We start from the raw sequence: 16,904 nt of genomic DNA on the forward strand, positions 1-16,904 counted from the left end.
TGGTGGAAGCAGTCCAAAACTGTGCTTTGAGTGGGTTGACAGCATGCAAACTAAGGACTCTGTATAACTCCCTGCTGAGTGTGTCGGTGAAATTCTGTGTGCCTACGATGTGTGTGTCTGAACAGAAGTATGTTCATTAAGCATCTGTGTGTTTTGTTGGTAATTGTCCGCTTGGCTCTGACCTGCTATTCTCTCCCCCTAATGCCTCGGTAAGCTTGGCCATTGTGTAAGTACCAATGTACTCGCTCTTGATAATTAACATGTTATTCTTCCTTGTGTTTATTTGCATGTGCGTTTTCTGCTGATCCTATTCTTCTACTTCTTGGTGTCCATTTGTTCCATCAGCATTTCACAAGAAATGAAATGATTACAAACACAAGCACCATCCAGCTGCAGTTGTTCTTGATGATCTGTGTTGTTATTTTAAACAGTGTTGTTTGGCACTACCATGTTAATCACTTTATGCCTCATACTCTTAATCTGTCCCACATGATTCCATCTTTAGTTGCATGTTTCATCTAAAGATTCTTGTGTATCTTTTAGTCTGAAAGCATCTGCTTTGTTGTTGTTACTGGTGCACACAGATTCATAGATCCTTGAATGTACTTTGTTGTACTGTCTTTACAGCTGCGGTCAGGAGGCTCTCAAATCCTCGAAGGTTGTATTGCTGAGATCCCAAACATCTCCAGCCTCGATATCTCTGACAATGGTGAGATGGCAGCTTCCAGGCATTTTTTTTACCATTTATTTTCTGAACTTTTCAACCCAAACCCAAAATCTTGGTTAATTAAAAGTGGTGGAAACCTATTTACCAAAATCAGCAGAGATCAGTCAACCTTATTATCATTTCTAAACTGTTTCTGTACCTCCAGGCCTGGACTCTGACCTGTCCACTCTGCTGGTGTGGTTGGCCAAGAACCGGTCCATCAGACACCTCTCTCTGGGCAAGAACTTCAACAACATCAAGTCAAAGTAAGAATACAGGGCAGGAGGAGAGGGCATGCAGTTGATGTGTACAGTATGTGGCTAAGAGAGAGAGCTTAGTGGGTTAGGCCTGGGATGGGTTTGGTTGTGGCTTAGTATGACATGGCTTGGTCTGTTGTGGATGACCAAAGACTACTCCATTACATGCCTGTCACTGGGCCAAAACATCAAACAATAAAATTCAGGAGATTTTGTATACTTGAGTACCTAACCTATACAGTGCAGTTTTCAAACAATTGTTCTCTCTGCGAAGATCATTTTCATGATGGGAATTTTCTTCAGTTTCTCCTCCTGTCTCTCTCCTACCTGACTTAGAAACCTTGGCCCGGTGCTGGACAGCCTGGTTCATATGATTCAAGAGGAGGAGTCGGTGAGTTTCTTATTTCTTTCCTTCGTAGGAAGTTTGGCTTTGTTAGGGGCTGTAGCCAAATCAGTTCCAAATCCTGCATCAGCAAGCATCCAATCGGCTGAAGCAAATTACTGAATCTCCAGCAGCTGCTCTACAGCTGACCTCTGACCTCTCCAGTGGAGGGTGGTGTGAATTGAACTTCCATATGTTGATCAAATTGAAGGGAAACCGTGTGGTTTATTAGAGTTGTACTCAGATATTGATGCTATTTCACTGATATAAACGATAAGGTGCATGGAAATGGATCAACACTTGGGTGTAACTTTTTGTTGAATCTAATGTAGATGTCATTTAGTTAGTTTCGAAATAGTAGTAAAAGTTAGTTGCGGCTGGGTTACTGCACTACAGAGGGAATTAACCACAGTACAGTACATCATGGAAACGACCCATGGGATTATGAGCCAGGTATTTAGACTAAGTACTGTAACCTTTTATTACCTTACATATTACTGGCTGCTCACGATAACCAACTCTACTGTGTCTATAATATCTAATGGGAAATTATAATGATATTAACAGATGCTGAGGAGCATTCATTTTCTTCAGTATCCCTTTCAGAAAACCCGCAGTGAAACAAACCGATCTTCTCAGGCTTTGAGTCATCTCCCCTCCTTCCTGTCCCTCAATCTATCTCGCTCCTTTTATCTCTCTCTCCATCGTGGGAGCTGTAACAAATTTTGCCCTGGTGTCTGCCTTTCTTCGTCTCCCACAGTGCTTGATGTGCTAGACTGATGGTGCTATTGAGCTGCTCAGTGCTGGATTGGTCTTCTGGTGCTTGTAGTCTATGGTCATGCGTGTGTGTGTGTGTTTGTGTGTCATTATGTGCATGAGAAGATGGCATATGTGTGTGTGTTAGTTATCGGGCTGTGCAGGTGGATGCTGGAACACAATGAAATGAAGGAAGGAGAAAGTTAATGGATGGGTACTGAAAAAGAGAAAGCAGGAGCTTTAAAGTGGTAGATGACAGGAGGTATAGATGGCAGATAGTGAGGAAATAAAAACTTAAGAAGGAACATGAAAGAAAGTAAAGTCTCTTGTAACACACACGGCACAGCTGATCTCAGAAGGTTATTGTTTATTTATTTTTTAACAAAACTCAAAGTACCGAGATTTCTTTTAGACCAGGGGCCTAGGGTCTTATATCTCTCAGGTGCAATGTGTGTATGCATGTGAGGTAGGTGAAGACCTGTAGAGATACTGTAAGTTTCAATTCTTTTCACACATACAGAGTGCGAGACACGGCTCCAGGCGGCACATTTACCTTGTTGTGTTTCCACGTCCTGGCGGGAGTCCAGACATTTAGCCTGGGATAGCTCCTAGCTGCCAGAACATAAACAGATACACAAACTCTATTCTATGTTTTATTAGTGCAAAGGTATCTAATCCACCAAGATTAATCTTTACAAATAAAAAAAAAACTAATAATTGAGAGCTCACAGAGCTCCTTAAAAGAATAAAACCTCTGGTCAAAATAGAGATATCAGATAGTAATTAACAATAACAGTGTCATCTACAGAGCCATTGGGACTGTAATGGAGAGACAGGATATTATATTGCTGAATACACACTGCAGAACAAATGAGTTTCATCACAATATTAAACATAATTCTGCATTTTATGGACAGACATTAAATAGGTTAATATGTCTCCAGTGAATGTCACTTTTATTTGTGCGTGTTGGGTTACAATTTCTCATGTTCTTGCTTTTACTAAACAAGACCTGTATGCATATCCCGGGTAATGATTTCATGACTTTTATTGATTAATAAGGGCTGAAAATATTAGCCACTGTAGCTGCTTTATTTTTGCTGGCAAAACATACAGATGTTGCCATTGTAGTCTTCCCTTCTTCTACATTTACTGCGACAACCAGATGTTAGAGGTGCACTGCATTCCTGTGCTCGTAGGACATGTTTTTATTCTTGTGTAGCTGTTAGAAACAGTGTGGGAACCCAGTGATAAGGATCTTGTTTCCTCTTTACAGTACTGGAGGCTGAATTAACTACTGTGGCTACTGGTGCATAAACTTGTACTTATTTAAATTTGCATGTTTAACGTCTGCTGTGCGCCCTACAGGAACACAGGCAGGCAATAAATATTTCTCTCTGCATCCTCAGACGAGACATAAAAATGGAATTTTCTGCCTATATAACCATGTTGACGCTGTCTTTCCACACACGCATCACCACACATACACTGCTGCCCAAGGTAACGTACCTCTATAAAAACCACAGAGCTTACTGGGAGGGTTTCTTGCATTGCTGTGTGCTTTTGCATCTGTGTGCACTGTCAGAACACGACATCCACTGCGTTAATCCATGTGGAGGCGAGAGGCTCCTACTCGGAATCACATTTAGACTTTGTTATGCAGGAAGCCATTATTTTCTTTTGACTTCCAGTTGATACAGGTCTTAAACATAAAGTGAGGTCAAGTTTTTTCATACTGGATTTTGTAAAATGAAATTTACATGTTACTGCAGTTGACATGTCATTGCATCAATAATAATAATAATAATCCAATAGTGTAATATATAATAATGTTACGCTGACAGAGCTAATTCTGTCTGCATAGTAAGTACTTTTACTTTGATACCTTACGTAGAGTTTTCCGCTAATACTTATGTATTTTTACTTAAGTAAGATTCTAAATGCATTATTTTCAAATTGCAGTATTGCTAAATTTTACCGACGTATAGTGTAGGGAATAAATGAGTGTGGCTCAACTGGGTGACTCGGCAGACGGTGAAATGACTTGCCTACAGAGGGCAGATCACAGGCGTCTCCAGCTGTGTAAATGGCAAGCATCACAGAGCAGCTCAAATCTGGTGAACAGACGGACGCTGTAGGGGATTTGTAAACCCTCGCATCACTCTCACATCAAAGAGAAATCCACTTGATCCAATGATCCAATGTTTCATTTTGCCCCATGGAATTTTGAATGATAGTATCGCTGACATTTTAGAGAAGTCTCTTGCAAGTCCACTTGATCCTCTGATAACTGTTTAACTGGGGTTTGCCCTTTTGAGTCACAAGCCCCTGCAGGAACATACAGTTGTACAAGTGGTGTAAATGCAAAACAGATAGTCTTAGTTGGATTTGATCAAACCTCTAGATTTATAGAAGAGGTAGTGTAACTAAAATTGTTGGCAGTGAATGAATCCTTAGGGCTTTTGATTATTGATAAAATATGCTTTTTATTGTTTTCACTACTTATTAAAAGCTTCAGAAACTTTTGTAGTGTTGTCAAAGTTGTTGTAAACTCTGACAGTCATGCCCGACTTCATGCTCACACTTTCTCCAGGGAAGTGCCAAAGATCACAGGGGTGGGTGAAGGAAACAAAGTCTGCATTGAGCCAAATAAACAAGGAAACCAAGCATCCACTGGCAGTGAATAAAATCAAGGACACTTTGACAGGAAAACAAGCTGGCAGTGCCTAAAAGAATATTAATGGTCTCAATGACATAAATTACAATAGCTTTTGTTAAAGTTGGCAGTGATGTAGAACAAGGGCCAAGAACGCTCCTTTTGAAAGCCAAAGCTGAATGAACACACAACTGGAGGGAAGCTCATCCATTCTGCCATTATTGAATAGCCTGCAGGTGGCAGATAAAGCCTCAGACTGTCCTGCTGTCTTAGAACACTGTCAGTGACACACCAGATAAAACCGTCACAGTATGATTATATATTTTTTTTTCATAACATAAACCCTCTCTCAACACTTATTTCTTCTCTCCTCCTCCTACCCTCCATGTGCCTTCCTTCCCCAGCCCCTCACCTCTCTGTCTCTAGCAGACTCCAGACTAAAGAGTGATCTGACCATCATTCTCAACGCCCTCGGCAGCAACTCCTCGCTCACCAGACTCGACATCAGCGGGAACGCCATGGGGGACATGGGAGCCAAGATGCTGGCCAAGGCGTTGCAGATCAACTCCAAACTCAGGTGAATATACACTATGTTCAGGGGTCACAGGGTATGCCCCGTGATTTTCAGTTATACTCTGGAAAAAATATAAACAATCATGTTACATCACTACTTGGCCTTCTACTGACCCCTGGATTTTGACGTCTGGAATACAGGTTTCAGATATGTTATGTTTATAATGCCTGCTATTAAAAGGACTCGGTACTTTACAGTGGATCCAATGTGTATACAATGACTGCAGGTAACTCCTGCAAGGCAAGACAACCTTTATTTGTATAGCACCTGTTCGACACAAAGGTAATTTAAAGTGCTTTATATAAGGTGAAGAAATGCCTCACAACATTTAAAAATACAATAAAAAGCAAAATAAAACCAATTTCAATATAATAAAAAGAAATGATTTAATCCTGCCCCTCTCTTAGCATTTAAAGACAGTATACAAACATTCAATAAATGGTTATTGTGCACGACACAGATATTTGCACATGTTTATTAATGTACAGTATTTGTCAACATTAAAAACTTCTTCTTTGTATGTGTATATATGTACACACACATTTATGTTTGTATGCGTGTATATGTGTGTGTATGTGCGTATATATGTATATGTCTGTATATGCGTGTATTTGTATGTATGTGTATGGATATGTGTATATGTGTATGTATGAATGTATGTATGTGTATGTGTGTGTGTATGTGTTTTCATAACTATGTATTTTTGACAAATTATCCCAGCAGATTATGCTTGGCCCAGGACAACTGACCCGGTGTTCCCCCCAATGTCCGCATACTGTATTAAACCAAGTTCCCTTACATTGTGAGGTCACAAAGCTTACCAGCATGTCGCTGACGTCATTGCCCCTAGCGACTACAGGCACTGAAACCCACACAAACGTCTTTTTTAAGGAATCATCATTTTGGTCACTTTAAAGAGGAACATTGGAAGAAATAACCCTCTAAATCTGCACTTCTGCTTGTCTCACATTGTGTGTGTGTTGTTTTTTATTTGTGCAGGACTGTGATCTGGGATAAGAACAACACCAGCCCTCAGGGTCTTCAGGATGTAGCAGCCGCTCTGGAGAAGTGAGTAGCACCATCTGTATTTAAGAATTTGTTAGTCCATGTATGTATATGTGGGTGTATGTTGACATTTGCCTGCTTTTGTATTTTAGTTTTACTGTGAAGGAAATGTAATAATGCTGCAGAATCTTAATCCTAACACTATACATGCAATACCGTTGCTCTGGTGTATTACATATGAAGTGATGGATGTGTGATTAGCTGTTGCAGCTCAGATGTCATTTTGCCTTGTGCTGAGCAGGAGGAAACCTGGAGGCATGTTTAGACAGGGAAAGAAGGAGAGAGGATGAGAGGCAGGAAGGGAGAGAGAGCGGAGAGAGTGACAAACACAGGGAATACATCAAAGAGACAACAACACAAGAAAAGATGAGAAAGGCAGAGGAAGCAGAGCAGATTAATAGAGACAAAAAGTATGAGTCAACACTGAAAAAATCTGATTTTTGTCTACTATATCTGATGTATGTGGATCTGAATGTTCAATATTCTGAGTGTGAAATGACATGTGCATCTAACTAAATTTGCTTCTGGGACACATCTGTACATCCACCTCTCTCATCTGTCTGTTTATCATATTCTCCCGGCAGAACATCTCCCAATTTCCCCCTTGAGTCTCTTATATTATTGTATTATTGAGTTTCTTGTTCTATTGAAATAAAAATGTTCTTTATTTCTCGCTCTTGATCTCCACTCTGTTAAGCAGTGCAATGGTGTGTGTATGTGTACAATTTTGTTACCTTCAATTTCCTCGTGTTCCGTGTTCTTGTTTTCTCTGCATTCTTTAAAGGTTTTTTTAGATGATCAATACTATAAAATAATGCTTTCTGCTTTTCATTCTACTCTTAACTTCATTTTTCTACTTTTTCTTTCTCCTTCCACTCCTCCATCATGATATGAATATTGAAACTGTGTGATGGCCGATATTTCAAAATCAGCAACCTCTCCCATAGTGCCAGTTCCTGCTTTGTAATAGACCAGTGTGATAGCAGCTGAGGGGTTGGGCCACACCTAATGCTATCTCAGCCTTGTTAAAAAACAAACACACACACAGGGCAATCAAGGGTTACTGTAGTTGTATTTCCTAAAAATTGGCCTTTATTTCCAAAGAGGCTACAGTGTCACTGATTGATTCACACCCATTACATGTAGTTTCTTTGATTCATCTATCAAGAGGCAAATACAATAAATTTAATTAATGCAGAAACCAGATCAAGACAGCAAATGTCACTTTAATTATGTGGTGACATAATTTTAGTAAAACTGTAGGGACGCTCGCCAGCTGTGAATCTATTTTAGCCACATGTCAAGACGCATCTTGTTTCACTTCAGAAGATGAGATTTCTCTGGTGCTGGATATGACTACAGGTGTAGTGTAGGAGTGTGCTTCCTTTTTTTCTTCTCCTGTCCTTGGTGAAAGTACAATACACTCTGTATTCCTTTGAATCACATATATGCTGTATATTTCATGGTTGAACAAACAAAATGAATGAGATCAGTGGATACATTTCACTGTTTTTTTAATTTTGTACTAATGAGTAAAATTACAAACTCTTAACTTTTTGATTTTACTAATTGTGTTCAAATGCATCCCTTTCCTTCATATTTTTGAAATACTGTGTCTGCCCATCTGTACATCAATAAACCTGTGTTTCTGTCTTTGTCCCTTCCTATATGATGTGAACTAACTGCAGAATAATGTCCCCTGGCTGTGTGTCCATTAGGAACTTCACCATTCGTTTCATGCCCATCCCCATTATTGATGCCTCCCAGGCTCTGAAGGCCAGCCCTGAGAAAACAGAGGACGCCTTGCTAAAGGTATAGCAGGAATTCTCCACCTCTATGATATGTTAATGCATTTTCACCAACAGTAGCTACAACTTTGAATCAAAATTAATGCATTTACTTATCACTATTTACATCATCACCACTGTGGTTTATTATCATGACAGTGGCTTTGTTTCCCCCTCCCCCAGATTGAGAATTATCTCTACAGGAACCATGAGACCAGGAAATACCTACAGGAACAGGCCTATCGGCTTCAGCAGGGCATTGTGACCACAACCACACAACAGGTTTGTACACAAACTGTGACACACACACACACACACACACACACACACACACACACACACACACACACACACACACACAAATGACTTCATATACACTGTAATTTGTGTAGACAAAACTATTTTCCATTTGCCAGAGCTGAAAAATATCTAGCCGCTATAGCTATTATGTACCTGTTGCTGGTAATCAGTTTGCCTCCAGTGTCATACAGATGAAGATAACTGGCCGTAGAACTGTAGTTGCTGTTAAATGCTACATATATTAGCATTAGTATTGAACTAATGTAACATTGAACCCATGAGTAACTGCGTCCCCAGTGATACTGAGTCAGGAAACCCACTAAACCTACTGGGCCTTTGACATATCACACACATTTCATGTCCTGTTGTTTTTATCTTCCAGATGATTGACAGGATTTGTGTGAAGGTGCAGGACCACCTGAACTCTCTGAGGAACTCAGAGACAGATGCCATCTTGGAGGATGTCAGGTCAGCAGAGAACCTCATCAAAGACGCCAGAAACTCTAAAACGGTGAGAGACACGTTTTCCAGGATTCTTAGTGGTGTATGTAAATTAAAACTATTTATCTACAAGCTCATTTGGCAATTCGTTTTGTAGTAGTTTCCTACATCCGTTTTATGATTCCTCTACCATTACCCTACTTATTTTGAGGTACAGACACTATAGATATGGTTTTAGTACTACAGGGAATTACATAGGATGCAGAATTATTATGCATTTATCATGTATTTTAAAATGAAATACGAGGCATTTTGTTTTTCTCCACTTAGTCTATAATTATCTCCTTGTTCTCCTCGCTGTGTTTCCCCAGCTGCTCCCTAACCTCTACCACCTTGGATCAGCTTCCAGAGAGGAGGTGAACAGCTCATCAGTAGGACCCATCCAGGAGAAACTGGAGTCTATGGCTGGGGAGGTGACAATTGTCATGGACCAACAATTGCAGGTAAGGTTATAACTTTTACAAGATATTTGTAGTAAGTGTTGTAAGTCATTATTTATGGCCAAAGACCTAAAATCAAAATCAAACTTCTATCAGCAGATATGGAACAGACATCACCATACATTTAACATATCGTATCATTACTATGCATACAGGTATTTTTGCTTTACAGGGTTTGTTTGTAATAAAGAGAAACAATTGGTAAATGGGTGCCAGCTAAGGACACTGAAAGTTAACCAACAAACAATCAAAGGAAAAGACTTTTATTAATTAGACACAAGTTAGTATTTGCACATACGTACATTTTGACCTCTAACCCCTTATCTTCACTCCTTCTAGACTCTGCTGGAGTCCATGGTGGACACAGCAGATTCTCTGTGTCCCCATGTGATGAAGAGGAGTAATCTTCGTCCAGAGCTGATGAAGGCCAGCTCAGCCAAGATGGTTGTACCCAAGAGCTTTGTCACCAAAACCCTCCTGGAGCAGTCTGGGGTGGATATTATCAACAAGATCAGGTGTGTGTCCGTGGGTTTTATATATATATATATATATATATATATATATATATATATATATATATATATATATATATATATATATATATATATATATATTTATATATATATATATATATGCACACTGGGATCTCTCTGCAGTTAGTTATTTTTACGTCAGTTGTGAACTTATCTTGCGTTTCCTCTCTGTCTTGCTTTGCCCTCTGACCATGACTCACTTTCTCTGTGTCAGTGAGGTGAAGCTGAGTCTAGCGTCCTTCCTGTCCGATCGCATTGTTGATGAGATTTTGGAGGCTCTTTCCACTTCACAACACACTCTGGTAAGATTACATTCATCTGAGCTCTCAAAGGGTTAAATGATCCATTCACAATGGCTGTTAATTTGAGCCCTCTAAATTGTTTGTAACATTTTCTGCTACAACCAGCTTCACTGAACCTTTTCAGATTCCTAGGTAATTGACAGATCGGAAATAACTGTCTTTTCACACAATAATTACATTGTCTATGCATTAAACCCTCCAACACAAAGGCCAGTCCAGCAGTTTTTAAGTTTTGTCACTTACTTAAGAGGCACTTTTTTCCTCCAACCAGACTTATTAAAGTGAAGCGTAAGCATTTCAAGTTTTGACCTCGCCTCTCCTCTCTGAAATCCCTCATTTCCTCCACTTAACAATCTTTTTCTCTCTGTTCACCTTCTTCCTTCATCACCTTTCCCTCCGTTTCCTCTCTTCTCTCTTGTCCTCCCAGGCAGACCATCTGGTACGTCGAGGTCGCCGTTTGGTGCAGCAGGAGTCGGTGGATTTGGACGTCCCTGAGGAGAAGATTCCTAAACGGGCATCAACTGAAATATTAGAGGCTGAGAGGCTGGAGGATCTGGAGACATGCATGGTAGGTTTGGGTGGGTTTGAAAGATCATTTATCAGTAACAGTTATGTGTATGACTTTTTTCCTCCCAGACTAAGAAGATGGAACTTGTTTCCTAACACCTTCACCTACGTCTGTTCAAGTGTATTTAATCTTTGTGAATATTGTATAGGTCTGAGATGATGGACGGTCCCTTATAGCTGCATGTTCTTCTGTCTGTGTCCCCCTCTGTATGTCTTGTCTCTTACTAAATACACCCGTTGTTTCCCCCTTTTCAACTTTTATCCTCTTCTCCACCTCCTCCTGTAAAAAGGCTACGCTTAGAGTTCTAAGCTGTCATGGCTGTCTTTCATTTTCCCTTTAAATGTGTTCGGGCTTACTATGTGCTGTCTTTCTTTCTCTTCAATCTTCTTTTCCTGTTCTCCCTTCTCTTTCTACCTTTGCTCCATGGAGACTTTGTGCTGCACCAGTGTAAGTAATCTTGGACTGTCCCTCTACGGTATACCCTCTCCTTTCTATCTTTCTTTAAATCTTACTCTTCTTTTTCTTTTCTGTCTCTCCTCACTGCACCTGCCTGCTATACACTTCTCTGTGCTGTTGTTTTTTCTATAGCACAGAGAACCTCCTGCATTGGGATATTTGTTTTCTTCGATTTACAAAATAGAGTAGAAAACAACAGTATGAGTGTAGTGGGACGCGTATAGTTACTTGTCTATCACTTTCTCATTCACTCTCCGAATTATATCTTAAACTGTTGAATGCTGATAATTGAAAAATTATACATTTTCAATGTACCCAGCCACATTGCACTGCTCCTCTCCACTCAATGCACTATATCTGTCATCACCATCCTGTAAATGTGGACCATAGCACAATACAATATGCAATGTGTTAGGGTGCTACTGTGTTCACTATCCACCAATGTATGAAGACAGTGGAATTAGTTGTGTGTTCCTTCATAAGCCCAACAGCTGTCACTTTACATTTTTGGATAAATAATGAGGAAAACATTGAGTTAACTCACTAGTGTGCCCTGTTAACCTCGTTTAAACATAAAAAGATACAGATGTCTGTGCTATTATTAAGTGGCCACATTAGCTACATTAGATATTATCTTGATACAATCTTCCCTGAAACCAACAGTGATAGTAAAGTGTTATTTTATAATTATTGACCAGTTATCAACATAGTATTTTTTAACCAACCAAGTACTAAACCACATATGGTAGTGAATTATATAGAGCTTTATAGAGAAAATGATTTGATAACCAGTATAGTTTGTTATGAAGAGACCTCAACTTAAATAGGTTTTGTTTATTAAATTATGTTTGGTCTTAGTGCAAACCGACAGTCAGTAACTGCCTTTATATTTACAAATAAACTCCCTGATGGTAATCCAGGATCCAACAGTAACAGACTTAGTTGTACTTGTCTACTATGAGTTTTTTATATATATATGATTTTATAATACTGCTTATCATTTTCTTCTCCAGGATATTACTTTTCTTTTTCTCTTGTACATGTACACACATTCTTACATGGCTTATCAAACGTCCAATACTCATTCAGTTGTCAATTGTAGAAATAACATTTTCAGTTTTTGTTTACAGTAACCACAAATGTCCACTGATCTGTTTCTCTCTTCAGATGACTCCTAAATCCAAGAGGAAAAGCATCCACAGCAGAATGCTTCGACCAGTGTCTCGTGCCTTTGGTAAGCATTTTATTTTATTTTTTTGTTTGTATTTTATATGAAATTGTACCATATAAGAATCCAGTGGTGTGTCATCTTTCTGGTTCATACTGTAAAAAAGCTTACTTCAGATGTTAGGGTGGCCGTTTTGAATCATTCTGTATTTTTTCTTTCAAATAATTCCTCAATATTGATGCAACTTAGGCTAGATGGAAGCACACTTGAATATTCAACATATTCTAATTAAAAAACCTACAGAGATGGAGTTTGACCTGGACAAGGCCCTGGAGGACGTGCCTATCCATGTGGAGGATGCTTCAACTTCATCTCAAACCCCGCCGACTCCATCTCAGGTTCTGCCCAAACTGGAGCAACGTCCGCCAGGAACGATGGTGGAGCTGCCATCTGAGGAGGAAAAAAAGCTGCAGCACTTCACCAAACTACGACCCCGGAGGAACAAAAAAACACATTCCAGCAAAGTACCTGTGAGTATAGCTTTGCAGGAAAATAAGTTCAAGACCGAATTACTTTCCAGATGAAATTAAACAGAAAAGTAAATGGTTTTCTTCTGTGAATTGATTATATGCAGCTAGTTTTTTCAAAACTTGATAGCTGCATTAGAGAACTTCACATCCATATCGTGGACTGTATACCAAATACTCACACATGACTGGAAGCAGTAGATCTACTGTTTGTCAGATGGTCCAGACATGATGTGAGATTCTTCAACTTTCTCTTTCAGCAAATCAACAGTGCTCCATCTCAGGATGGGGATCAAAACGGCCTCATGGGAAGGGTCGATGAGGGGGTAGACGAGTTCTTCTCTAAAAAAGTCACCAAGATGGATTCCAAGTAAGGACTGTGCTGTAACTGTATTTTCCTCAGTAAGGACTATAGTGTATTTGATTACTTCCCAGTAGATGTGTATTAAAGTGAACTTGTTACTAATATTTACTGTAATCATCTTTTAAATTTCATACACATTAAACATGTCTGACTTCCTTTCATTCTCTTCTCAGACGTTCCCTAAAGAGTTCAGAGTCTCAAGATGGAGAGAAAAAGAAGAGTAAAGGAGGATTCCTCAACCTCATCAAACGATCCTCCAAATCTGACAAATCAGATAAGTCAGAGAAAAATCAAGCGACCCCTCTATCCACTGCCATATCCTCAGCCTCTGTGGGCTCAGCGCCAGCTTCCACCATCCCTGAGGAGCCCTCTTCACCAAAGGTGGCAATGAAGAACCCAGCACCTGAGTCAAAGTCAAGGTATAGCTGAACAAGAATTAGCTACTCACTACGTCAGTCTGAATGTACCAGTCTGCCCCAGCTTCACTAGTAATTTCTGTCTCCACTGTAGAGATACCTCCAGTCGCTCGCAGCCCACAGACTACAGCAGCAGCTCAGACCGATCAGAAGAGCTGAGGACGCCGGACTCCATAGACGAGCCTTGGGAGAGTTCAGATGGCAGGGGCAGTCCTCAGGGAGGGAGGCGGTACCCGGGAGTGCAGATGATGGGAAGTGGCCTCCTGGCAGAGATGAAGGCCAAGCAGGAGAGGAGAGCATACAAGGTGTGAGGCAGGGTGATGTAAAAAGTAGCAGGAAAGATGGGAGACAGCAACGAGTGGCGAAGATTATGCCGACTCCCCACATTAGAGTTAATTGTGTATATCCTGTGGGGCTGCGACTGATGATTATTGTCATTAAATCGATTTAATTTGCCGATTATTTTTTCGATTAATCGTTGGTCGTCAAAAAAATTTGTGAAAGATGGCCATCACAACTTCAGAGCTGAATGTGATGTCTTCAGAGGTCTTGTTTTGTCAGACTAAAAGTCCAAATAAAGATTTGTAGTTTACAATGATCTATGACAAAGAAAAGCAGGAAATCCTCTCATATTTAGAGGCTGAAATCAGGACGTTTGGCATTCATTCACTATTTTTGCTGAAATATGACTGAAACGGTTAAGCGATTATCAAAATGGTTGCTGATTATTTTTCTGTTGATCAACTATTCGACGTATCGGCTCATCGTTTCAACTCGAATACCCTGTACCAACAGCATATTTGTCGGGACCTAATTTGTAAGGCTTTTTTTTTTTTTTTTTTAAACAGAAATTGTGACCATTCATTTTTGAACGTGGAAAAAGCAGATGACTAAAAAAATCTCAACTCAAGGTCCACTTCTTCGCTTTTTTGGGAGCAAATCATACAGTCATTTATGTCAACTTTTACATTAACATGGATGAGAAATTATAGAGGTGCTGAAAAACACTTATCATTTATAGTTTTAACATTTACAATTCCATAGCACCTAAGATAACTAGATCTGTGGATGAGGACCATGTGATTTGGTTGAAAGCCTCAGAACAAACGAGTAAAAGAAGCTTGGTTTGAGATTGTTTTATCAGTAACAAAGTGCATTTAGAATACTGTAAAAAAATAAATAAATAAATAAAAATACAGGAAGGATGGCATTAAAGAAGACCAACAAAAGACAGTGACAATAATAAAGTACCAAAAAAAAAAAAATCTTAATCTAACATGTTAAAATTAGGACAAAAATAATTGTTATCTTGCAAGAGAGTCAAAAGTTTAGTGGCTACCTAATATAAACACTCAAGCCTCGACTGCCATCCGTAGATCTGAGACTGTAAAAATGGTGTTTTGGTAAAAGACATTTCTATTAGAGCCTGACCGATATTGGCCTATCACAGATATATCCCTATCGGCATATATGTTGTCTGATATGCGCCGATATGACTACTTTTTTTACTGAACATAATGTGGAAAAAGATGTTAGGGGTAATTTGGAACTGGTGAAAATACGCTTTGTATCAGATTTAGCTACAAGCTAATTTCCATTTGTAGTTCCTGAACAGATGAACAGAAACACTGAGCAAAACCCAACATCTCCACTACAAACTGACCAACTAACTACCTACCTCTCTTATTTTACTCCTTAAAATCAGCATCGGCCCCCAAAATCATTTGGGCTCTAATTTCCTTTACTTAAAAATAAAGTGACAATTAAAGATTATCCAAACAAAACAAAAAAAAAGGTTTAGGTTTTTTTTATAGTGGTTTGTCAGTATTGAGACGAGCAGCAAGATACTGAGAGATGCTTGTTTAAATGGGGAGAGACGGTTTTGGGGAACAAAGCACTGTAGGTGTTCATCCTTCACTTGTCAAGACTGTTTTGTTTAACGCTCACTAAAAGGAGATTCTAGCAGGAAGAATACGTAAAAGCATTGACAAGCACACACACAAACGCTTAAACTGGTGTATATCTTCAGGCTAGTCATCATGCCTGTCAACATGTTGACATAAAAACACAAACAACCCAGATTTTCTGCCAGACGACAAGGTGAAAGGAGGAGGAGGAAGAAAATGCAGAGTGGAAAAGATGGAAGCATGAATAGCAAATGGACAGAATGAAGACAGGAAAGAGGGCTGAGATGCAAATTCTCTGTGATGATTCACTGTAGGGTGTAAATGTAAAGGGAATATTCACCTACTTTAAATTCCCAAATTCACAAAGATGCCTTAAACTAAAAATGCTCAGTTCCCATACTTTCTTTTCTCTCTTTCTTACATTCACTGGTTCATTTCTTCAAAAGCATAAAAAATTAGAAAGAAAATGTTTAAAATTTGAAATAAATCGTAGTGTGATTCAGCAGAATTAGAGGGACAACACATGTACCGAGAGATTAATAAGGGCAATTGGTTTGTGTGCTTCAGCATTTAAAATGTGAGTTGGTGTTGGCACCTGTATGTGTGTGTTCAATAGATGTATTATTGATCCCTAACTAGTCAGTGCACTGTGAACTGTATGTGTGCCTGTGTGTGCAGTAAGAGGTTTATGGTGTTTGCAGCATTAGGGTTTTTTTCCTGACCTTGTGTCAGTGGCACTAAAGCTTCTCCTGCCATCTGCTTGTTCTGGCTGGCTTCCAGGTGTGTGTGTGTGTGTGTGTGTGTGTGTGTGTGTGTGTGTGTGTGTGTGTGTGTGTGTGTGTGTGTGTGTGTGTGCATGCAGGTAAAGTGAAGGGAGCTTTTCAGGAGCCAGGTTATTAATACAAAGCTTGGGTGTGTGAGCTGTATCCTTTGCATTTTCTAACACAAAGGCGCCCCCTTCTGTTAAATTGTTGCTCAACAGTGTTACATGTACGCTTGGTATCACAGCACTGGACCAGAATAAGATCGTGATAAAAAAATATAAAATTAACTGAAAAGTGTAAAATATACCGAACTTAAAAATATGGTCTCAGCATTATGTTGTGTTTGTGTGAGGGTTATGTGTATGTACTAGGTTTCATGTTTCCTTTGGTCAAAAAACGGAGTAATCCAGTGTTCTGTCCTTGTGTTTCCTTCAGTCTTCCAGCCCTGATAGACCTGACAGCAGTGCAACAGGTG

General features: G+C 39.5%; 1 protein-coding gene across 2 annotated transcripts in view; it reads left to right on the forward strand.

Annotated features, from left to right (window-relative positions):
- The window catches only part of LOC120784309 (F-actin-uncapping protein LRRC16A-like), a 69,242-nt gene that overhangs the window by 49,885 nt on the left and 2,453 nt on the right, over positions 1 to 16,904 (forward strand). For both annotated transcript variants that reach the window (XM_040118008.1, XM_040118009.1), the window contains exons 18-35: positions 628 to 709; positions 873 to 972; positions 1,300 to 1,354; positions 5,162 to 5,334; positions 6,331 to 6,399; positions 8,115 to 8,208; positions 8,367 to 8,465; positions 8,866 to 8,994; positions 9,296 to 9,427; positions 9,764 to 9,939; positions 10,172 to 10,259; positions 10,687 to 10,827; positions 12,451 to 12,517; positions 12,755 to 12,981; positions 13,239 to 13,348; positions 13,516 to 13,761; positions 13,853 to 14,063; positions 16,865 to 16,901. In XM_040118008.1, coding sequence (XP_039973942.1) covers positions 628 to 709; positions 873 to 972; positions 1,300 to 1,354; positions 5,162 to 5,334; positions 6,331 to 6,399; positions 8,115 to 8,208; positions 8,367 to 8,465; positions 8,866 to 8,994; positions 9,296 to 9,427; positions 9,764 to 9,939; positions 10,172 to 10,259; positions 10,687 to 10,827; positions 12,451 to 12,517; positions 12,755 to 12,981; positions 13,239 to 13,348; positions 13,516 to 13,761; positions 13,853 to 14,063; positions 16,865 to 16,901 — 2,236 coding nt within the window. The remainder of the gene's footprint in view (positions 1 to 627; positions 710 to 872; positions 973 to 1,299; positions 1,355 to 5,161; positions 5,335 to 6,330; positions 6,400 to 8,114; positions 8,209 to 8,366; positions 8,466 to 8,865; positions 8,995 to 9,295; positions 9,428 to 9,763; positions 9,940 to 10,171; positions 10,260 to 10,686; positions 10,828 to 12,450; positions 12,518 to 12,754; positions 12,982 to 13,238; positions 13,349 to 13,515; positions 13,762 to 13,852; positions 14,064 to 16,864; positions 16,902 to 16,904) is intronic.

The sequence above is a fragment of the Xiphias gladius genome, chromosome 22 (assembly GCF_016859285.1).
Source record: "Xiphias gladius isolate SHS-SW01 ecotype Sanya breed wild chromosome 22, ASM1685928v1, whole genome shotgun sequence".
In the NCBI taxonomy this organism is placed as follows: Eukaryota; Metazoa; Chordata; class Actinopteri; order Istiophoriformes; family Xiphiidae; genus Xiphias; species Xiphias gladius.